Source organism: Gracilinanus agilis, chromosome 4 (genome assembly GCF_016433145.1).
Source record: "Gracilinanus agilis isolate LMUSP501 chromosome 4, AgileGrace, whole genome shotgun sequence".
NCBI lineage: Eukaryota > Metazoa > Chordata > Mammalia > Didelphimorphia > Didelphidae > Gracilinanus > Gracilinanus agilis.
In genome coordinates this window covers 421,589,645-421,614,414 of record NC_058133.1, presented here as the reverse complement: position 1 = coordinate 421,614,414, position 24,770 = coordinate 421,589,645, and the positions used below count along the sequence as shown (strand labels likewise).

The 24,770-nt window shown below is 39.3% G+C and overlaps 1 protein-coding gene across 2 annotated transcripts in view; it reads right to left on the bottom strand.

Annotated features, from left to right (window-relative positions):
- Positions 1–13,006: 13,006 nt before the first annotated feature.
- The window catches only part of ZDHHC14 (zinc finger DHHC-type palmitoyltransferase 14), a 346,310-nt gene continuing 334,546 nt past the window's right edge, over positions 13,007–24,770 (bottom strand). The window contains exon 9 of one of the 2 annotated variants that reach the window (XM_044671756.1): positions 13,007–13,702. In XM_044671756.1, coding sequence (XP_044527691.1) covers positions 13,301–13,702 — 402 coding nt within the window. In that variant the 3' untranslated portion in view covers positions 13,007–13,300. The remainder of the gene's footprint in view (positions 13,703–24,770) is intronic. The other variant, XM_044671758.1, reaches the window with a different exon arrangement.

Here is a 24,770-nt window from a genome sequence, read left to right as displayed (position 1 = left end):
ATGATTTGCATTCAGGTCCTCCTGACTCCAAGGCTGGCGCTATTCATTGAGCCCAAATGGCTGCCCATAATACATGGTAAGCACTTAATAAATGCTTTTTCACTCATTTATTTGTTCATTCATGATTTTTAAAAATTATAGAAAATAATATTAAAAAATTTAAAATTATATATAATAATTATATCAATATAAATTCAATATAATTATATTAATATAAAAATTATATGTACTAACATAAACTATATGTATTTTTAAATTTAAATTTACATTAAATTAATTAAATTTTAAATTTAAAAAATGTAAAAAATATATAGGGAAATTATTAGAAGAGACTTCTAACTTTGCAGAAGTATTCCCTAGTGTGTTCCTTTATACATTTCAAGTTTGAATCTATTTGCAAAAAAATCAATCTATACCCAGCTTTTCAGGAATACATTTAATACATCAAGCAACACATCCACCTGTATTCTAGATGTAACAATAAATGCCTACTAATGGGATTGTACCATAATCACAGAAGCCCTTGATTTGAAATTGTGACTCAGGGCATGTCAGGGACTCTGATTGTTTGGAATTTCCACATGAAGAACCTTGGATAGCTTGGAGGCATCTAAATCTATCTGTTTTTGTCACTGCTTATAAACTGTGTTTTTTCCAGTGTGGTTTCCAGACCTACCAAAATTAATTATGTTTTAATCCCTGGACTGGATCTGACTCAACAAATAAAGATGCAGACACACAGATATATTTGCAGAATAGATTTTTTTCCAGCAAAGGGGAATAAGGAATATTACAGACTTGTCATCTCTTCTGTACCTCATCCAGAGTGTATTGATCAGAGTTTAGAAGATGCTGTTAAAAAAAAAAGTCTTTGTCCCAGGATCGATATTTTCTCTGCATGATACACAAAGTCAGTTATGTATTCTTTAAGCATACTGTGTATTTTCATTCAAGATCGTTTGGATTAAAAAAAAAAAGTAAGAAAGAAATGATCCATGGTCCCCAGGGAGCCATCCTTGTTTGGTCAAGCTGGGCTTAAATGCTGAGTCATTCAGAATTTCTGCCAGGAAAACATCTTAGCTAAAATTCCGAAGGACCCTGAAGACAAAAGAAAAATGTGTTTTCGTAGAGACAACCTAAATATAGGGCAATTGAAATTTGAGGATTCCCGAAATCTTTGCAAGGTCAAAAAATTACTCAAGGAAAGAGATTTCATTTTCTGCTATTTGCAATCCAGACATTAAAGGAATCATATTTAAGATAATATTCATTTTGGTGGGAAAGCAAAATGGAGCAAAGTGCTCTGAAGTTAATAAAAAAAGAAATTGTCTAGTGGTTATTCTGAGTAAATGTGACTAGAATTATCTATTCCAAACACATGTAACTAAATCGGGTTGGGCTGGCCACTTGTTATTTCTCCTTAACAACTGTAATAAATATTCATAGATATAGAAAGGATCTTAGAGTCCAATAACTTCATTTCACAGCAGAAAGAAACTGAGGCTTAAAGAGGAGCTCAAGATCAGGGGACTTAATAATAGCAAATATAAATGTGGTGCTTTAAGGTTTGCAAAATGCTTTACATGTGTTATCTTATTGGAATGACTCTGAGGTATGTGCTATTATTTATTTTTCTCATGAGGAAACTGAGGCTGGGAGAGATTTAATTTCTTGACTTCCAGTACATGATGCCTTCGTGTGTGTCTGCATGAAGTTATTTAAAGGCAAAGCTGTTCAGTATATGGATTCTTGGTCTTGAAACTCTGGCCACACACATTCACAGAGTTCTCAATTTAGAAATGCTGGGGTGATATGCAACTTCATTCTCATTCGTGAGTTATTAAAATCATGTGATTGTTAATATTTGCCTCTAGTATAAAATACAAGCTTCTCTGCTTGGCATTTGAAGCTTTCTAAATCCTAGCTCCCACCTGCCTTTCCAGGCTCATCACACATCATTCCCCTTCACACTCTATTGTCCATCCCCACTGACTTTCTTGCTGTTCCTCAGATTCCATCTATGGTATGTGCCTTCATAATGGCTGAACTTCTAAGGACTGAATGCAGTTTTTTCCCCCTCTCTTTTCATTTCCACCTCTTAAAATTCCTACTTTGCTTCAAATTTCAACTGGAGTCATCTCTTATATCGGGGCTCTCCTTGATCCGGCTCCCACCCACTCCCCACTTCTTCTCTTCCTCCTTTCCAAGGCAACGAAAACGAAAACGTTAAGTGACTTGCCCAGAATCACATAGCTAGGAAGTGGCTAAGGCCATATTTGAATGCAGAACCTCCTTTCTTTGGGCTTGGCTCTCAATTCACTGAGCCACCTAGCTGTTCCCAACTGCCCTCTCTTTGGTAGATTTTAAATATGCATACACTTTGTTTTGTATATGTATGCATCTCTACCTCACCTCCCTCCCCATAATATGGAACTATTCAGCCTTTTCTTAGTATTTTTAGCACCTAGCACTTTACCTAGAATGTTGTTGGTCAATTGTTAAGTTGTGACTCTACCATGGGATTTTCTTGGCAAATATACTGGAGCAATTTGTCATTTCTTTCTCTAGTGTGTTCTCATTTCACAGATGAGGAACTGAGGCAAACAGTGACTTGCCCAGAGTCACATAGCTAGTATCTAAGGTTAAATTTGAACTCAGATCTTCCTGACTCAAGGTCCAGTGCTCTATCCACTGTACCACTTGACTGTCCCCTTGTCAAGCATGTGGATTGGTTAATTTTGAAGTCATGGCTCACCATTCCAGTTCTGTCCTTTCCTTCCTCTAGCCTCACCTTTCCATTCTGTTGTTGATAGAATCCATTCTCCAAACACTCCCAAAGGAAATGTCCAGTTCCCAAAAACTCCATCTAATCCAGTGATTCCCAAAGTGGAGGCCACCACCCCCTGGTGGGTGCTGCAGCGATCCAGGATGGTGGTGATGGCCACACTTTTTTTGTATCACATTCTATTCTGAGTTCAATAAATAGTTTCATAATTTCCAGGGCGCTAAGTAATATTTTTTCTGGAAAGGGGGTGGTAGGCTATAAAAGTTTGGGAATTACTGATTTAATCCATACCCATTCCCCCCTTAATTTAGGAGCCTGAGATACTCATTGTTGAGACTGGGGAGTTGGAATCCCGATAGATTTAACAGAAATTTGAACTCAGGGACAGAAGTATTACTGTAGGTACCTAGGAGTTAAATAGATTTTCATGGGATAGCTTAGAAACTCAGCTTCCACTTAGAACACTTTTTATTGGAAGTTGTGCTTTAAGATGTAAACAACCGAGATGGACAGATGGATTTTCATAACACTTCCTTTATAAGCTGGGGACTATTTCTTTAAATGAAAGTAAATAAGGAGATGGATAGGTTATGACACCTTTCTTGCTAGTCTCAATAAATATTTAATTAAAAAATCCCATTCAGTCTCCAAATCACATAAGCAAAGTCATATCTTAAAGTTTTATATAACCTATATTCTTAAAAGCCCCATTGAACTAGAACCAAAAGGCTTAGAAGGACCACAGGTTGAACTGTAATCAGAATTTTTACCCACAGATTTGCACAGTCCCTGCCACGTAGTAGATGCTTACTAAATACTTGTGGTCTCAGTTGTTATACTTGTTAGCTACAAAAAAGCAGGATTTAGAACTTCTTTCTAGCTTACATTAAGAAGCAAAGTGAAAATACTAGCCAGCACTGGGGGTAGCACAGAAAAAATTCTGATATTGCTTTTCTTAGTGAAAGTGGGGGGTCCTAACCCCCACTTTCAATGAATTGCTCTACATAGAGTAGCTAGGTTATATGATATAAAGAGCTCTGGACCTGGAGACAGGAAGACTTGAGTTCAGATCTGACCTCAGAAATTTACTAGTTCTGTCACCCTTGGCAATTTACTCGATGTCTGTCTCAGTTTCCTCTTCTGTAAAATGGGTATAACAATGGTACCTACCTTCTGGGGTTGTTGTGAGAATTCAATGAGGTTATAAAGTACTTTGCAAATCTTAAGGTGTCATATACATGTTTATTATTATTTGATTCAACTTTCAATCCCTTAGTTTCTTTACATTGGGGCAGATCTGAAATACAAAGTGAAATGGAGGCGGGTACCTACCCAAAGACTTTGAGCCAAGGAGTTGGGGGGATTCTGACCATGAGAATCTTGTAGGCAGTAGGATCTTGTAGTAACATAATCATCAAAGGATTGTCCAATGCCATCTTGATTGCACTGTGCTTGCAACTAATAGATAGTGGCAGTGATGCTCTGCTCTGGTCATACAACATCTGGAATATTGCTTTTACTGCTGGATGAGAAATTTTAGGAAGGACCTTGGTAAAATTGAGTATCTCCAGAAGAGGATGACTAGGAATGGTAAGGATGCTGAGAACTCTGACATGTGAGGACTAGTTGAAGGAACTAGAGAAGATTAACCTGGAAGAGACAACTTAGGGTGAATGTAGACAGTTGCCTACAACTATTTGAAGAGTTGTTGTGAAGAAAAAAGCTTAGATTCATTCTGCTGAGTGTGAGAGGGAAGAACTAGGAGTCTTGGGTGGAAAATGCAGCAAGACAAATCTTGTCTATGTAGAAGAACACTTCCTAGTAATCAGAGATTGAGTTTGCCTTGGAAAGTGGCACTGGATGGGCTTGTACTGGATGGTTGGTGGTCTGGTATGGATTGAACTAGATGCCCTCTGAGAGTCTTTCGATTCAGAGATTCCCTGAAGAAGTATAATATAGTCCCTGCCAACAAAGAGAATTCTTTGTGGATGGAGGCCATTTATATAATAAGATGGAAAATAATAGAAGATAGCCTATCTTTTTTTTTTTTTAAGCCCTTACCTTCCATCTTAGAGTCAATACTGTATATTGGTTCCAAGGTAGAAGAGTGGTAAGGGTTAGGCAATGGGGGTTAAGTGACTTGCCCAGGATCACATAGCTAGGAATTTGAGGCCAAATTTGAACCTAGGACCTCCCGTCTTTAGGCCTGACTCTTAATCCACTGAACTACCAATCTGCCCCCAAGCCTATCTTTAAAGAGATAAATAAGTGTAACAGTATAAGTATTATCAGAGTTCAGAAGGGGTAAGTACTGAGAGGAGACAGTTGGAAAAGACCTTAGGGAGAAGGTAGGACTTGAAGGATGGTTATAAGCAAAAAAAAAAAAAAAAAGGAAATGGGGATCTCAGATAGGAAGAATAGCATGGCAAGTGGGATAAGAATATTTATGGAATCTTTTGGGCTCCAAAGCCATTATGAGTCAGCATGGAAGAGGGATTCTTTATATAGGCTAAGGTCCTTTAGATGTTATCATTTGCAAATGGCATCATGCAGACAGCATGAAACTCCAGAATATCGAGAATATTGCAGAGCTTTCCAAATTAGATTCATAATTATTTAAAAGTTCAACCTAACAAAAGAGAGAAGATATCTAATCTTCCTCACAACACCATGGTGGTATGCAGTTGGATGGAAAACTCAAAGGTCTGGTCCATCTGTATTGTATCTCAGGTAGATACTGTATTTGGACAATGAGCTAGTTCTAGAGTTGAACAGAAAGAGATTGGACAGGGATGCTTTTGGGAACTTGTGTAGCCTTTTGGGCAGCTAGGTGATATAACAGGCATAGCACTGGGCTTGGAGTCATTAATATCTGAGTTCAAATCCAGCCTCAGATATTTGGCTGTATAATCCTTGGCAAGTCACTAATCCTCCATCTTAGTTTCCTCAGTTGTAACATGGGGATAACAATAGCATCGATCTTGCTGGGTTATTGCTGAGGATCAAATGAGATAATATTTATAGAGTGTTTAGTACATAGTAGGCTCTAAATAAATGCTTTTCCCATTCCACTCTTTTAATGATCTAAGCTTCTTCATGAAACAAAGACTCATCTTTTAAAAATCAGTATTCTGGTGATATATTACAAATCATGGAATACTTCAATCTCTGAAGAATTCAAGTTAAGCGATATTAAAAGGAAATGGAGAAGTTCATGGTAGGTGTGAGAAGGCTGCAATATATTGCTAGTTGTGAATAGTGACATAAACAATGTCAATGAGAAGATCTATGATGATCAGAAAAGGATGTCGGCTGATAATATATTAGAAGTGAAAGAAAACTGGTCAGTCCTTACACTTCTTTGATGGGCAGACAATGTCAAAAGAAATAAAGGAAGTTCTCCAGTGGAGGGTTTACCAGAATATAAGGACAAGAATATCATAAAGGCATAGATGGCTGGTTAACTACATCTCTGGATGAAGTATGAAGAAACTACAGATGCTTTGGAATAGAAAAATTAGTCTTAGCGGGATGAGGAGAGCAGTTTTGTTGGAGTGGAAGGTTTGGGGATCAAGAGAAGTTTGGACGGGAAGTTTGGGGGCAGGGAGAGGAAAGGAGACCAACCAATATGAGAGAGAAATGGCCAGAGAAAAGAATAAAAAACCAAGATAGTGCTGAGGAAAGAACTAGTTTCATAATACCATAGAAATTTAGAATTTGAAGGGACCATCCAATTGGATACCATCCAATTTAGCCTCCTGCAGGAATCATTTCTATGACATTTCTGACAGATGAACTTTTAAGGAGTAATGGGTCAGCAATGTCACAAACAGTACAGAAGAATGAAAATGGACTTGACAAAAACAGCATTTATATAAGGACTAGCCAATAAAAAAGAACTTGGTTGTATAAGATAATAATAGGGTGAAATAACATTTTGAAAATAAGATACAGGGAACCTGAAAATGTTTTGAGGAAGGCAGGAAAGTGCCAATGGAAAGGGAGAGCCTGCTGATACAAAAGAGAGGTGGAACAAAGTGGTCCTAAAGGAGGAGGATAGATATAAGACAACAGGTGGAGGCAATTAACCTTGAAATGGAGAAAGGTCATCTCTTCTGAGAAGGCTGGAAAGAAAATGAGGATGGCAGAAGGAATAGATACTTGGAGGTGGGGAAGAGGATGGCTGAGTGAGTTCCTAAAGGACAGTTTCTATTTTCACCAGAAAGTAGGTGGGGCAGTCCTCTGTTGAAAGTAAAAAGGAATTAGGAGGGATTATAATATAAACTATGCTTTATCTTGTCTTATAGAAATTAATAACTTATTAATGGCATGTAATGGATGTTTCTTGACTAATTCTGATGGCATTTATGTGTGTGTATGAAAGAGAAAAAGATAGAAGTAGTGGGAGGAAAAAATAGAGAGGGAAAGAGAGAGATAAAGACAGAAAGACAGAGATCCAGGCAGGGCGTCAGAGACAAAGAGAAAAGATGGCAAACTGGAAGAGACATGGATTTAGGTGTTTAAGTGCTGCTTAAGTGTTTCTAGGGCTGAAAAGTTTGAGAATCTTTGAAAAATCCACAAAGGTTTTTAAAGCAATTATCCACATTGGGCCATGTGTACACAGTCCAAAATCTGCTATATATATGCCATCTCTGCTCTTCATTTTGTCTCATGTAGACCCAACTGTAGTTAGATTGACTTATTGTGACAACACGTGTGTTGAGAGATTGAGGTTTTACATTCGACACCATGAACAGCTTTTATTGAGGCAGGAAAAATGTTGTCTTAATTCAGTTCAGTGGGTTTAAAAAAATCAATTATGCAAGCATTGATTAAAACATCAAAGAGGCACTTAGATAGGCATACACATCTCTGAAAATACACACTGGTGTGGCCCATATGTCTTTCATTGTTCAGCTTCAGAGCCTTGAGTATACCAGTAGTTTTTATTTATTTTTATTTTTATTTTTTTGGGTATACCAGAATGCTCCATTAGAATAAAGTACAAACCAAAACTGCCCCCAAGAAGAAGGTCATTAGAGCTTCAAAGTCATATTCCACCATAGGCTAAAACAATCTCCACTCATACAGAACAGTGCAAAACAAATCTCATTGGATGGACCATATGGCCTCCCAGTTTAACTGTGCATGTTAAGATATCAAGGACAATTAAGACAATCATTGATTCAGAACTCTATAAGTCAATACCACATTTCCTTTTAAAATGCAACAACTGATGGAAGGAAAAAAAATCTTCACAACAGTACAAAATGTCCATCTGCTTCCCAACTCATTCTGCATATAATTCCTGGGATTTATGAGATCTGAAAATAATTCCAGTTGAAGCCATTCATCTCGTTGTGGCAGCTGCAAATTCAGTTGCTCCAGAAGCAATCTAATCTTATATCTACACAATTATTTTTAATGGCTGAATTAATGTAGTAACCACTTGTATTTGGAAATCCATCTTGGTTGCATTATCAGGACCGTGTACAATAGGCAACTTGCTCGAGGATTCACTGATTTACAAAAATGTAATGGTCTTTGACATTTATGATTACGATGAGAACAATGTTGTAACTAATCTAATCTATTAATGGTAACTTATTTTAAAAGATGGGAAGGGACATCTTTTAAAGAAACAAATTAGAGGCAGTCTTTTCGGGAGTGACATAAAAAGCACCCAGTACAATATCAAACAGAGGATTCAGAATCTTATACCCATGTATAAGGGTGGAGGAGCAGGGAACGCATCTTAAAGTCTCTCCCTTTTGGATAAGAACACATCAGATTACCACAAGATCATAGAATTTGATGAAGAGAACTGTAAACATTACTTTTATTTAGGCTCAGCTTAAAGACAGTCATAAGGCAGCAATATTCAAAACCCATTCCCTCTTTTCTCTTTTTTGCTTCCCTCTCCATCCCTTTACCTCCCCTTCTACCCTATAAAATAATATGTACATTGGACTCTCCCAAAAGGCTATCATAAAAAATAAGACAATTTTGCAAATATCCCTTAGGATTATAAAACCAAACTCTTGATACCTTGGCAGGCAGCCATGAAAAATACATGACACATACACACACATACAAATACATACAAAAGAGTAAATTAATCCTAACCCCTCCCTCCTTTTATCAATGATTCACATTGGGTCATGTGTACACAGCCCAAATCCGCTACATATATATGCGATCTTTGTTCTTCATTTTGTCTCACGTAGACCTGGCTATAGTTGACTTATTGTGACAACATGTGTATTGAGAGGTTGAGGTTTTAGATTCAACACCATGCAGATCTGCACAGTTCTAGAAGGGAAGAACCAAAGTCCATGGAAAGCTTTTGCTCCTGTGTCTGTGTCTGTGAAGGTGGACAGTGAGGAGGACATCACGGGCTCTTCTTCTGCAGGCTGGACTGACTCAGTCCCTTCAGGAGCCACTGAATAGTAAAGCTTACAAAAAATTCTCTGCATTTTCCAGTAGATGTCCTCACAAGGCAACAGTGCCAAGGAGACCAGATGCAACACAGTGAAGTTTGAGGTTTGATTTTCTTTTGGTTGGCAGCTAGGAGAAAGGGCAGACAAAGGATCCTGGGATTCAGAACTAGAAGGAACCTCAGAGAGCATTTAATTTGATTTCTTCAGTTTACAGATGAGGAAACTAGAATCCACTGAAGTTAAATGACTGGCCGAAGGTCATCAGGGTTATAAGGAGCAGAGGTGGGATTTGAACTCATTCTTCTGATTTCAAATCTAGTATTCTTTCAGTGTCATTCTGCAACCTCTCAATAATAACCAAATTCCTAAGGAACAGGAGGCGAGAGGGAATAAACAACAACAAAATCTCAGGGCTGAAATGAGATTATAAGGTGGCAAATAAAATAATATTTCCTTTCTATTTTTAACCCTGATGAGTCAATCACAAAAAAATAAAAGGGTAAGAATAAAAAACAGTGAAATGGAGCTCTACAATGGGATTAGAAAAAAGGCCTTTGGGGGCACTAGGAATTGTCCAAATAGAAGATTCTAAGGAAGATGTGGCATCATTTTTATAGGCTGGATGAATGCCACACGAATGAAAGAAACTGTCATCTTTCAGCTTGGTTGAAGGACAGAATGTGACAACAAACTCCCGAGGCCCCAGAGTGCCTTGTCACCAAGCTCTCAAAGCACAGACTGTCTACAGATCTGAGGATGTTTTTTGGTCAGTCGTCCTTTTCAGAAGCCAGGAGTAATTGGATGAAACTCGGCCATCCCACTGAAGAGCCTGGGTAGCATATGCGCTGTCCCCAGCTTTCCTGGGAAAACCGACAGCAGACGAATCTTTAAACAATAAAGCTTGTGTGTGTATGAGATAATGGCCCAAGTTTTAGAAACATAGTAAAATATTTATCTCACTTCACTCGTACCTATAGCAAACAATCCATCTGTGACACTGACAGTTTGCAAAATATCAAAACTTATTTGATAATAGCTTGCTTGGATGGCTCAAATATCTAAAAATATAGATTAGGTCAGGTCAGCCTGGGATGGTGAAGGACATTCAAGCTTCCAGAAAACAGCCCTTGGAACCAAGAGGAAGGGCAGAGCCAGGATAAACACAGATGCATTTAATCCTCAGGCTTAGACTTGAGGAGGAAGGGGGTTTGGGGGGGAGATGAAGGCAGTACCCTCGAGGCAGGCTGCATGAACTAAACATGCTTCCCCTGGAGAAATGGTTCTTTCAATAATGGCCCAAGTTTTAATAGCATAGTAAATCCCGAACAGCCATGCTCACTTGAAAGCAGAGTTTGATAAATAATGTAGTGGTTGGTTAGGAGAGAAAGTAGAGGTGAGGGATGAGGATAGAGGAGGAGAAAAAAAAGCTTTCTATGAACCCCCACCGTATATGAGGATAAGGAATTATTATTACTCTCCCCAATAAGAGAGGGGTGTCTTGGTCCCAGAAAAATCATAGAATGTTTGAACATGAAAGCTAGCAGGAATCTTGGAAATAATCTAGTCTTGAGGGAGAAAATGTAGGAGAGGGAAGAAAAACTGACCTACCCTTGGCCACACACCATCTTCTTTCCATTTCCTGTGAGTGAATATTTTCCTAGTGCTTTAAGGTTTCAAAGCACTTACCCTATCTCATCTCATTTTGCTCCTCACAACAACCCTGTGAGGTAGGTGCCAGGATTACCCTCATTTTACAGATGAGGAAACTGAGGCTGACAGAGGTTAAATGACTTGTCTAGGTCCACACAGCCAATAAGTGTCTGAGGCAGGATTTGAACTAAGATCTTTCTTACTCCCCAATGTCAGGCTTTCTCCCTTTACCCGTTTCTGGGAACCACATCAAGAAGGCACATTGTTTTACTTCTTCACAAAGAGAGAAAGGGGGGTGACTGGCAGGCTTACGGATTTGTGCAAAGAGTCTTTGGAAACTGCCACCAAGGGGTAAAGCTGGCTTCTTTTGTTTTTGAGTGACTCAGAATCACAGGATCTCAGCAGAGAAATGGATGTCAGAGGCTGCCTCTTCCATCGTGTGCCTGTATGAGAAATTCTACAACTGACCCAACCGATATTCATGGCCTGAATGGGGAGCTCACTGCCTTCCAAGACAGCCCATCACACTTTAGCACAGCTCTAAATTGCTTCCAAGTTTTTCCTTGTTCTAATGTCAAGAGAAGAGGGGAGATCTGGGTGTGGCTTCAGTGCCGTAGGGATGGCTTTGTTTCAGGACCCAGATTGTGCTTCTTCTTTTTTTATTTTTATTTTTCCTTTCAACAAGATGGCCATTTTCTCCCACCCTCTATCAGGGGAAATGGTCTCATTCCATTAATTCAGAGTGACTGGACTCCTTGATCAATAATAAATACGCCTTGACTTTTAGCCAGTCATGTGGACAGAGAGCATTATTTTGCCTTGCAGAATTTAATTTGTCCTGAGAAGAAATCATTGCAGGCATTATCATCTGAAGAGGAAAGCAAGTAGAACACATGGCAGTTCTGATAACAAGTTGGGTCCCCTGCAATTGCCCCTGAGTTGAATTTTCCTTAAATGAAATCCAATGTCCTCCCAACCCCTGCCCCAAGTTTAAATTGAAAGGGAATGAGTTGGTAATTTTCCTAATTCTATTCTGATTCATGGGATAGTTACAAGGAATGACCTCTCAAGATTGCAGCATATCCTTTGCACAGGTTCCTTTGGCATCTCTAATAGGTTCCGCCTTTTCTTTCCTTTGCCCTCAGCACACAGAACGGGATAAATGGAGAAGAGAGTGTCACAGTCAATCGCCCATGTGAGCGGCTCCTTTATCTTTTGTCTATAGAAGCAATGAACTTTCCATAATGCCAACACAAGTTAATTCCCTTCATAACAAGCCATAAGTAGTCAATCAGGGATAGAAACTGGACAGAAAGTCACCTTTCTCCTAGAGAAGCCCTCCCATCGGTGTGATAAACTCATTGATCTGATTCACTGTGGATCCAGGCTCATTCTCTGCAGGTCTGTTTTTCCAACCACAAACCCTTTTGTGGTCCTCTGGATGGTTTTGTCCTTTAGGCTTTTATAAGGATAACTGTACTCCACCCAAAAAAGGAGGGCGCCATTTTTATTGGATGTCCACCAGAAATCTCATCCATGGAGGGGAGAGACTGATCCTCTGCAGACATGGCACAACACAATACCTAATCTAAATAATTAACAGAAGGCTAAAAGATAAGTCATGTGATAAAGCCCAGGGTCCTGGAGGCACCACCTAGCCACAGATAATAATGTTGAAGAGCTGAGAAATAATAACAATGCCCATGGTTTTGCAATTGTCTTTCAATGAAAACCAAACATGGAAATCCACAAATTAAAAAAAAAAAAGCAGCACTTCTGTTAATACCAACACTACTGTAACACATACTACAATGTGGCATGTAAATCCACAGCTGGTCTTTTTTTGTTTGTCTTTTTCTTTAAAAATTGTTTAAAATCAATAAACAGAATGGCAATTGTCTAAATTCAAATATTAGTAGTATAACACTTAAGTGCATTTCAATCTGGCCACAAAACATCATAAACCCATAACCAGTGTGTATTATGAGAACAAAGAACACAGAGCATGGCATTTATATCCCAAGATTTTTCTTCTAGTGGAATAAAGATCCAGAAATATGATTCCAGCTTGCTGAGATATCCCCACTTGCCCAAGGCTTCAGAAAACTGGACTGTTGGTAACAATTTCAGTTTTTATTTACTGTGGGAGGGGAGGAAGAATTAGGGAAAAGGGAAGAAACGTCAAATAAGACAAAATTATGAGCTTTAGGACCTGCCCCCAAATACCTTTTGAAATCGATCCATCTACTTTTTAGATGTTCATTTAAGCCACAACACGGTGTCCTCATCGCTGAGGCCAGTGATGGAATTAGAAGATGGAGTGCTGGGAAGTTCTCTTTTGTTGGCTTCAACATCTGGTCTTGAGAGTAGCAAAGTCCTCGGAAAAGTGCACTGCGCCTGTCCTTGCACGGACTGTCCACATCGGTCAGACTGAGCTGAGCTTGACGAGGCCACGCACTGAGTCTTCATGCAATGAGTCTTGGCTGGCCAAGCTTAGGACATGCAGGGTGTGACTGTGTGTGATCGGACTGCCTGTCGACAACATCCCGGGGGGCGAGGGGGCTTCCTCTGGCGTGAGGAACTGATGGCTATCAAGTTCCTCTTTCAATGGGATCATATCTGTCAAAATAGTTTCTGACGTGAGATTGGGCATGGAGGAGGGTGGCGTTGGCTGCCCCAGGGACAAGGTGGCACAGGGAGCGCCTAGTGTGGTCTTTCCTGGCAAAGGGAGTTCCTCACTGGTTAGGCTGGGTTCACTCTGGAGCAACGGTGTCGCTGCAGCCTGCAAAACGAATTTGGTGCTCTGAATGCACTGATCTTGGTCACACTGGAGGGCAGGAGACAGCCGGAAAATGCAGCAAGTGGGGAAAGTCGAGAGATGCCAAGTTGGGAGAAGAGAGCGAAATGCAAGGGGAAGAAGAGGCATGGAGAGAATGGGATGTGAGAAGAAAAAAATTCATTAGTGATAATCCAGTTAGACAATGGCCAAAAAGCACTGCATGCACAGATTACCAGGCTTCTTTCTGGTATTGATGACAACACAGGAAATATTCATATGTGTCTTTTAAAGAGCCCACTTAAACTAATAGATCATACACACCACTTCAGTAAATGTTACGCAGTCAAAGCATATAACAGTAGTAACGTGCGTTCACCAACAGAATCATCCTTTTAAAACAGTGCTTCCCAAACTTTTTTGGCCTACCTCCCCTTTTCAGAAAAAAAAGTACTTAGCCCCCTGGAAATTAATTTTTAAAAAATTTTAATAGCAATTAATAGGAAAGATAAATCCACTTGTCGCCATCACCACCTCCCCTGGATCGCTGCAGCACCCACCAGGGGGCAGTGGCACCCACTTTGGAAATCACTGTTTTAAAATAAATTAACTTAGATAATACATATATAACTCAGTGGAAATGCTTGTCAGCTCTGAGAGGGGAGAGTGAAGAGGAGAGGGAGAGAACATGAATCAGAATGATGGGAAAATGTTTTAAAAATAAATAAAAACAAATAGATTCACTTAAACAATTGCCACTTCCTGGGTCAGAGCTACAGCAATGTCCTTTTTTGTAGTCTGGGAATGGTTTTCTCTATTTTGTTTTTTATATGTAGTGAGAAGACCCAGAAGGGAATTGTATGGATGTAGTGGCCTGGATTGCTTGTGATCTGCATTGTTGGAGGGATGAGATCACAGATCCACTGGAGTAGTTTTAAAATTTGGAAGTTCCTGAATCCCAAGACATGCAGGGTATGACTGTTCTCCGTGAGCCCAAGAATGTTCTGCTGCTGAACTTTCATTTATGCCATCATCAATATCTTTGGTTCACTTAAAATACACACACGTATGTAGACACATGCACATATACATTTAAAATAAGCATTTATTGATATTTTTACATCACTAACTTTTTCCTGGTCTCCCTTTTTCTTTCTTCTTCATTTCAATCATTTTTAATTGCTTATGAAAATTTAAAAGTTTTATAGGATGAACCCTTCTTTCTTTCAAATATTCTTAAAGCATGACTTCCTCTAAAGTCATAGAATTTCAGATCTGGAAGAGACCTCCTTAGAAGTAATTTAGTCTAATTCTCCCATTTGACAGACAGGAACAAATACCCAGACGGACTGATATCAAGGGAAGTGACTTGCTCCAGGTCACACAACTAGTAAGTGGCAGAGCCAGGGTTTGAGACCGGTGACTACTTTTCCTTTCTTACTACAGGAAGCCGTCCCCCTGTGTTTTTCAGGTTTGTGCCCAACACTTAACCAAGAGAAAAGCATATGCCCCATTTTTATTGACTCATTTTTAGTCTGTTGGGAAGTTTCTAGAATAATATGTAATTCCAGACCCTCATTTAATCTATGGGCTAGTTTCAGAGAGTTTGAAAAGAAATAGCTTTGACCTGATTTAGGTATCCTAAATTTTGTTTTAAAAGTTTAGGATGCTGACTATACTTGTTAAAGACTTTCAAATCATTCTTTTTATTGGGCGAAGCAGCATCCCATATCTTGATAGTCCAAAATTTCAGCAGTGGAATTCTATCTTGGTTCTTCAGAAGACAGAGCTTCAATAAACACCTCACGTACAGTAAGAGCTATTCCAATGATACCAGGCATTTCTATGTCCAAGAAAGGTTAATATTTCCCTGAAAGTCTAGAAAGGGCATATTATTCCCTTATCCTATTATTATATCATACATATGTTCTTCTCTAGTCTCTCCTTAGCACATTTCTCTCACTATTCTGAGGGAAACATTTTCTTTTTGATTTCTCCATCTCCATCTCCTCTCCTCTCCTCTCCTCTCCTCTCCTCTTCTCTCCTCTCCTCTCCTCTCCTCTCCTCTCCTCTGCTCTAACTCCCTCACCTTACATTTGTGAACACTGAGGCCAGAGAGGTTAAATAACTTGACCAAGGCCACGAAGCTAAGAGGTATCTGAGGCAGGAGCTGAATTCGTGTCTTCCCAACTTTAAATCCAGTGCTCTTTTGTCCATACTACTGAACAGTCTCTAGCTGTCATAAATCCACATTCTTACCAAACTGGTATTCCTAAAGCAGAAGTGCACCCCTGATCAAGAAACTTTGGGTGCTTTCTCTTGTCTCAAGGAGAAAATATAAACTCCCCTGCCTGGCCCTTAAAGCCCTTCATGGATTGGCTCCAATCTATTTTACCAGACTGATCTGGCACCACTCCTCATCCTGTATGCTACATCTCAGCCCAAACTGGCTGACTTAGTGTTCCCTGCAGATGACATTCCATCGTCTGACACTTCTCCCTTGCGCAAACTGTAGCTAATGTTTGAAATGTAATCCTCCCCATCTCCACCTCTTGGAATCCCCGGCTCCCTTCAAGGATTAGCTCAAGGGCCACTTCAGACAGGTCCTTTCCTGATCCTGCAGTCCTCAGTGTTCTCACACCCTACCCCCACCACATTACATTCTACTTATTTGGGTGCAGACTGTCTTCTTCCCAGCTCCCAGAGAATGGAAGCTCCCTGAAGGCAGGGACTATTTCATTTCTGTCCCTCTCTTTCCCGAGCAGTGTCTTGCATGTTCTAATCATGACATAGGGCATGAAAGAAACATTTTTTTAATGTATGCAAGTAAAAAATCAACCCTAAGGAAAAAGGTGAGATATTTTTCTTATTCAGTAGTTACAATAACAAATAACTTACTTATAGAGGGCCTCCAGGGCATCATATCACTTGATTTTCACAGATAATAATGCCTGACTATTACATAATTTTTTTTAAACCCATAACTTCTTAGTATTGATTGTAAGACAGAAGAGCAGTAAGGGTTATGCGGTTGGGTAAAGTGACTTGTCAAGGGTCACACACTTATTAGGATAAGGGCCTGAGGCCAGATTTGAACTTAGGTCCTTTGGTCTTTCCACTATGCCATCTAACTGCTCCAATACAGATAAGGAAACTGAGACAAACAGATTAAATGACTCTCCCAGGATTATATAGAGAGTGTCTGAGGCTGAATTTGAACTCAGATTCTCTTGACTCTGAGTTCAGTACTCTATCTACTGTGTCACCTATTTGGAAGGTAGGTGTTATTATTATCCTCATTTTACAGAGGAGGAAATCTGAGACCCAGAAAAGTTTAGCGACTGACTTGTTCATTAGCTAAGACATAGCTATAACACCACATCATCCGATTCCAAGTCCAGCACACTTTCCACCATAGGACTTAATTTCATTGAAGGTGTTTGTGGGTGAGGGGAAAAGGGTAAGGGAAATGACTATACCTGAAGCTTTATGTGAATTGTACCAGTTTGGCCCCAAATCAATGTACCAAAGCCAGACTTTTTTCCCCTACCCCTTACCTTCTGTCTTAGAGTCAATATTATATATTGGTTCCAAGGCGGAAGAATGGTCAGGGTTAGGTAGTTGGGGTTAAGAGGGTCACACAGCTAGCAAGTATCTGAGGCCAGATTTGAACCCAGGATCTCCTATTTCTAAATCTGGTTCTCACCCCTCCGAGCCACCTATCTGCCCTCAAAAATACACTTCCTGAAGCCCACTGCAGTCTCATAACCAAATGCCTTTTCTTCTTCCTCCTTGCAAGGAATTTCTGCTTGCATTTCCATATTTATTAATGGAAAGATGAATACAGCTCCTTCAGTAGCTAAGTAATTGTCAATGTCTAGTTTGATGTCAACATCACTTTTTTTTTTAATATAGAACTCTCAGTACAGTTTAGGAAATTGGTTCAGTCTTGACAGGACAGAGGAAAAAGAGGAAAACTTTCCTGATTAAACATACATTTGCTGGCAAGAATCCCAGGGATTTGAATACAAAGTACTTTGCTGAGAAGTTCACTTGACAATTACCATTTGGAATTACTGATGACAGCTAGTACTTCTATAAAATTTCCAACTCTCCATTACTAAATATAACCTCCCAGTATTTCTGGGCTCTTGCCAATGAATATAGTCTCAAGATTCCAGTTGTGAGAACTTGGGATCTCGATTTAATCATCCTTCCTTGATATGAGAATCATGTATCAGTATGCTGATGACAGCATCTTCAACCTACTAAAACCCCCCCGATTTCAGGGGAAGATGAAACAAGACGTTGGATTCTTTCTTTCATCTGGTGATTGAAAGGAAATCTCTCTACTCAGGTACATTTCTATTCTGGGGATTGACAATCTGTGACAATTAGAAAGTTATAAAAATTTGAACTGCACCTTAGAGCAAATACTTTATTTTATAGATTAGAAAACTAAGGACTGGGAATTATTGCGTGTACTATTAGATGGTACCTAGGTAGCACAGTAAATAGAGCTTTGGACTTGGAGTCAGGAAGACCTGCGTTTGACTCCTGCCTTAGACACTGTGACTCTGGGCAAGTTACTTGGCTTTAGTTAATCCACCTCTAAAATGGCACCCACACTTCATGGAGTTATGAGGAACAAATGAGTTAACATGTAAAGTGCTTTGCAAACTTTAAATCATTATATAAATGCTAGTGACGATGACGATGATGATGCCTCCCTTTCTTCTTTATCTATGAACACTGTGGTGGAGTGAAATAATATGTTGGACCCAAGAACAAGAGGATCTGGGTTCAAACCCCACGTTAGGTCCTAACTATGTGGCTATGGGCAAATTATTAAACTTTTATGTGGCTTAGGTACTTTATTGCTAAAATGAGGTTGAACTTAATGGTCACGATGGCCCCTTTCAGTTCTAAATCTAAGACATATTCCCCCTCTTCCCTTTCTTTCTTTGCTTCCTTCAATATCACTTTAGCCTTAGATCTTATACTGTATTAGTATCCTTTGGCCCTTGGTCCCCTCACTCTGAGTGGAGGGTGGAGAGTTTCTTCTACTTTAAAAGATGGCAGAATTGCCATCTCTTCATTTCCCAGTTAGCTATACTCTTCTATACTCCTCCATCTTGCTCCCATGCTGGATACCTTCTTTCTTACCCTTCTTTTTCATCTTCCTTTTGCATATTGTTTTCCTTCATTAGATTATAAGCTCCTTGAAGGCAGGGACTAACTTTTTCCTAAATGGATTCCCAGCACTCATCACATTGCCTGTCACATAGTAGGTGATTCATGAGGGTTTTATTCACTGTTTCTTTCTCTCGTCTTTCTTTCTTCTTCCTTGTACATTTTCCCCATCGTTACTGCTCAGCTCCCCTCATGACATTCACGATTAAAGAAGTTGCCGAATCTGACTACATTCGGTTGCTTTCTTGCTGCTCTTTTTGATTCAACGGAGTTGACGTTCTAGTTTGATGTGTTCCATGTGAGCCTTAGCTCAAAAAAACCCCTTTTTGCTGCTTTAAAAAATGTAACAAGTTCCAGTGGGCACTTACATAGATCTTCCATCTTACCCCTGCCAAAGACACATCATTAAAAATGGAAACAAATGCTGGCTGAATTGCAGCAATCAAAATTGTAAGAAATATGTTTCATCTAGTTTATCAGAGATGAAGCTTAAGGGCTAAAATAAATCCAAACATCTAACTGGGAGAAAAATATACTTTGTCTTTTTAATCCATGTGAGAGCCACACAGAAGCAAGCATGTCAATACTGGATGCAATGCCTACTTTCTTTTCTTTTTCTTTTTTAAAGTTTTACCTTCTGTCTTGGTATCAAGTTCTAAGACAGAAGAGCAGCAAGGGCTAGGCATTTAGAGTTAGGTGACTTGCCCAAGGTCACAGATATAGAAAGTGTCATAAGACCAGACTTGAACCCAAGTTCTCCTGACTACAGGTCTGGTACTATGTCTACTGTACTATCTAGCTGCCCCGACATTATTTTATTTTTCTTTAAGAAAACAAATGCCCTTACTTTTTTGTTGTTGTTAAAAACCAATCCTAACCTTTCTAAAAAATAAAAATTATTAAATGAAAAAAAAATATTTTCTAGGATAAAAAAAAACAAAACACCAATCCTAAATATTGATTCCAAAGCAGAAAAGTGGTAAGGGCTAGGCAACTGGGGCTAAATGACTTGCTTCAGTCATCCAGCTAATTGTCTAAACCCAGATCCTTCCAAATCCAAGCTTGACACTCTAACTACTAACTAGCTGCTCTTCTACTTTATTTTCAAAGTAGACTCGAGTCCCTGACTTCAGTTAGTGCCAGGTAAGTAGAAATTGAGAACAAACAAAAGGCTATTTTTGAGCCTCTTATAATTATCTGTATTTTTGACTAGCTTTTGAAGGAAAGATAATGTAAGATAATGGATAAAGGATTGACTTTGGTGTCAGGAAAACTGGGATTCAAGTCCCACCTCAGACATATGCTCACTGGGTGACCCTGAGCAGTCCTTGTGGCTAAGGCAATTCTCTGAGACCAAAAGTAACAGAAAAAGGGATGACTTGTACCGGTAGAAGAATTGTCTCCTCTAGGAGTCCTTCGTGTCATATTCACCTCCATATTAAAGAGTTGTTCCTTTCCCCTCACTCTGAATTCTTCCATTTAACTTTCATTTAGGTATTATGGAAGACTACAGTTCTTGGGAACATCCACAAAAATGACACTTGAAGTTTAAAAAGATTTTGCATGTTTGGTAACTTTCCAATCCAAGAGGTACCAACTATGTTTGCAGAACTCTGGAAGGCACCAGGAATACAAAGACAAAATGGACCACAACTCCTTGCTATTTGAATGCCCATGTCCAATTTTTGGTCATATGGTTAAATGGGTACATAGCAAATTGATTATGTTGGATATCTTCCATTAATGATCTTTGTCTGACTCTTATTCATTGCCTGGGTTGTAGATCCAAAGGATTATAGAATCATAGATTTAGAGCTAGAAAAGATGTCTGAGTGGTTATTTAAGGCAGTCCATGTCATTTCACAGATGAAGAAACAGAGATACAGAAGTTGAAATGATTTGCCCCCAAAAAGTAAAAGAGGTAAAGTGACTTGTGTGATTAGATCTCAGATCCACCAACTTCAAATTCATTGATCCTTCTGCTCCAAGGTTGGTTGTTTGGTAAGTTTTGTCCAACTCTTTGTGTTTTCTTAGCAAAGATATTAGAGTAATTTGCCATTTTGCAGATAAGGAAACTGAGGCAAAAAGGGTCAAATGACTTGCCCAGAGTGACACACAGTAAGTGAGGCCAGATTTGAACTCCTCCAGGCCTGGTACTCTATGGACTACACTACTAATTACCCATCCTCCTAAGGGGGAATATATAATTTCATCCAGTCTGATCTTACCAATAATAGAATATGAGTCCAACCATAGGAACCCACAATCTTCCAACTCTTGTCCTCTTTTTTTGTGAAAACCATTTCCGTAGTGGAAACATCTCAAAAAAAGATATTAAAGGAACCACTGGTGGGATATTGAAATGGAAAATTATTAAGATTTTTCCTTTCATGTCTCCAAAAGGCTGGATATCTGAAGAAGGGATCCTCTATATTCTGAGGGTGACATTCTTTATTCACATCTGCAATCACAGACACAATCACAGAGATTCTTCCTATGCTTTCTTCTCCCTTACCTTTTGAGTTTCTCATCTCCTCTCTCACTTCTTTTTCTAACCAGGAGGTTTTTTTAAAAAATTTCTGCTAGGAGGGGGCAGCTGGGTAGCTCAGTGGATTGAGAGCCAGGCCTAGAGACAGGAGGTCCTAGGTTCAAATCTGGCCTCAGACACTTCCTAGCTGTGTGACCCTGGGCAAGTCACTTGACCCCCATTGCCTACCCTTACCAATCTTCCACCTATAAGTCAATACACAGAAGTTAAGGGTTTAAAAAAAAAATTAAAAAAAAATTTCTGCTAGGAAAGGATGACAACGTTTCTCCCTCTTCCTTTCCTAGTGTGAAGAGTGAATCAAACTTTCTTTGTCTATCAATCAGCAACTTTTAAATTAATCAATCAAAAACTTAAGCACCCCTACTTAAAACTAAGTAAGAGAGTTCAAGTCACTTGCTAAAGTGGGTGACAACTCCAGAGGTCACTGCCCTACCCCTGGGCAGTGCTAAGCAAATTGAAAGACTGCAATTGGTTCCTGTAAAGTAGAGGAAGGGACAGGAAGTGATGTGGAAAAAGGACTATAAAAAGTCAGGAACTTCCTATCCAGGGAGGCTCTCCTTTGGGTCTTGGCTTTTGGACTTCTCCTTCAGGACTTTGCCTTTTGGACTGGGCCTTCAATCTTCTCCTTTGGAGTTCATCTTGGGAGACTCTGCATCGGTGAGCTGTACTGAAGGAGGAGACTCTTTCCCTGGATCTTGTGTCAGCTTGCTGGGTGAGTAGCTGGCCTACCTTTCCTAGCTTCTGGAGAGATTGGTTCTGGAGAGGTCTTCCTTTCCTGGAGGAGGCTGCCTTGGTGGAACCTTGCTGAAGACACCTCTGGGTCCTCTGACTGAAGGTTAACAAGCCTTGCCAGGGCTGAGCCAGACACCAGAGCAACACTTAGGTAAGTAGGCTAGACATTTCTCTACCCTCTTATATTTTTCCACTTTCACTCTTTCCACCTCTTTGTGAATAAAGCTACTAAAAGTCATTTTGATTTAAGCTATAATATTTTTAAATAAGTGACCACAATATTATTTTAGAACTTTCATATTAGCATAAAAACCTAAATTTTATATTCTTACACTAAAACCTTTTCTCTTGGCACATACTCCCAGAAGTGTTTGGGCTGTGGTCATGCTTTAATCAATCTTACAAATTCCCAAGTTCAAAGAAGCACTCATGATGGTGGCAAGTAGTTGTTTACCCAGTGAGGAGAGAAAAATGAGAAATAAACACCACCATTTCCCCTTCATACTAATAGTACTCCTGAGAAATTCTTTGTGAGTCAAAACCTCCAAAATGGAATAGAAAGCTGGTCACTAGTAAAGGTCTGGCCAGATCAAATAATGTTTCTATTAATATACAAGAGGTCATATCTATAGTACCAGTGCATTAGCATCATTTCAATTAAATCACTTTGACAGCTGAGTCACTGCCCTTAAAGAGTTGAATTTTCATATCTGTCGAATACTTTTCCAGTCATTTTTTCAGTCACATCTGACTCTTTGTGACTTCATTTGGTGTTTCCTTGGCAAAGATACTGGAGTTGTTGGCCATTTCCTTCTCCAGCTCATTTTGCAGATGAGGAACTGAGGCAAATAGGATTATGCAACTTGCCCAGGGTTGACACACAGCTAGTAAGTGTCTGAAGCGAGATTTGAACTTAGGAAGATGAGACTTTAGCTATTAAATGGCTAATCTGATCTTAACAGGGACTTTTGCTTCCTATTCTGGCTATAGCTTTTGTGGGTAATGACCCTGATAAACCTACAAAAATGGGAGAAGTCTTAAACATTTTTAGGTTTAATTTCTGGGATACCGTCTTGTGCTCATCTTCTACTTTCCTTTTGGGCATTTTTATAATGACCCAATTTCATTTTAGGCTTCAGATATTAGTCTTGAAATGCAAAAACAAATGGATTAACTAAAAGAAGATTGAAATAATCTTGACCAAATGATATCTAGTAGTAAAACCCAGGGTGCCATATGTGGTTGGTGCCAAAGATCTTTGGCTCCGGACTTTGTTTCTTCTAGGAGAACAAAGGTCATCCTTTCTAGTCATAGGAATATCGTTTCATAGTTACAGGCAGCATTTATGACTGGCAGAGGGGGCAGCAGTAGGTTAAGCACCCACTGACCTCATGGGCACAGAATGAACTCTCTTGTTGGTACTACCATTCTACTACAACTCTCTCTGCCATTATCACTTCTATTATTTAACATTGTACTAGAAACACTATCAGTAGCAATTAGAGAAGAAAAAGAAATTGAAGGTATCAAAATAGGCAATGAGGAGACTAAGCTATCACTCTTTGCAGATAATATGATGGTCTACTTAAAAAATCCTAGAAAATCAACTAAAAAGCTAATAGAAATAATCAACAACTTTAGCAAACTTGCAGGATACAAAATAAATGCACATAAATCATCAGCATTTCTATACATTTCCAACACACTAGAGCAGCAAGAAGTAGAAAGAGAAACACCATTTAAAATCACCCTAGACAATATAAAATACTTAGGAATCTACCTACCAAAACAAACACAGGAATTATATGAATACAACTATGACTCTCTCTGGTCTTTGATGCCACACTTTTACTTGGTTAATAATCCATGGAAGGCCTGCTGAGACCACTTGTTTAATCCCAGTGTTCTCTTTGGGGAAGCTTTTCAGTGGTGTGTGTATAATGTTCGACCACTCATCATAAAATAGCTGAAATTTTGGGGTTGAGAAAGAGGGGTCCAGGAAGGGTGAGTTGGACAGAAAGAGGAAGAATTTGGGAGGGACTTCCTTGAGCTGGATTATAACAGATTTTAAGGTTCACAAAGTATTTTACAATGGCTCTCATATATCTTGACCAGGAAGAGCAGCAACTAGTCCAATTTCTCTTCATTTTAGAGATAGGGTGACTGAAGCCTTAAGAGTGATTTGCCCAAGGTCACACAGATAGTTGGCATCAGAGATTGGACTCAAATGAATTTGAATGTAGCATTCCTTTCTAGGGAAAAGAGAAGCAAATTTTAAGTCCTTCACAATACTCAGAGCCAGCCCTGACTTAGGGCTAACATTTCTGTTCTCTAAAAAAGGAAATTCACTAGAGACTCCATCCTTCTGCAGGAGAGGGAAGGAAGCAGAGATTTAAAATGGACTAAAAGTTATGTTGATTTTCAATATTCCTAGTTAGAACTTTGAAGGTAGGGATGGGATGAAGAGACACAATGGTTCTGCCCACAGCAGATCTTGCTGAGCTCTCTTCAATAAGGAGAGAACATATTTCTACCTTTTGCTGGAAAAAATCCCTGTTACCCCATGGGAAGGTTTGAGGGAGGGTGAGTGATCCTCACAAGGGTGTCTTCCATTGTCAGCACATTCCTGCTGGTAGGGGTCACTTA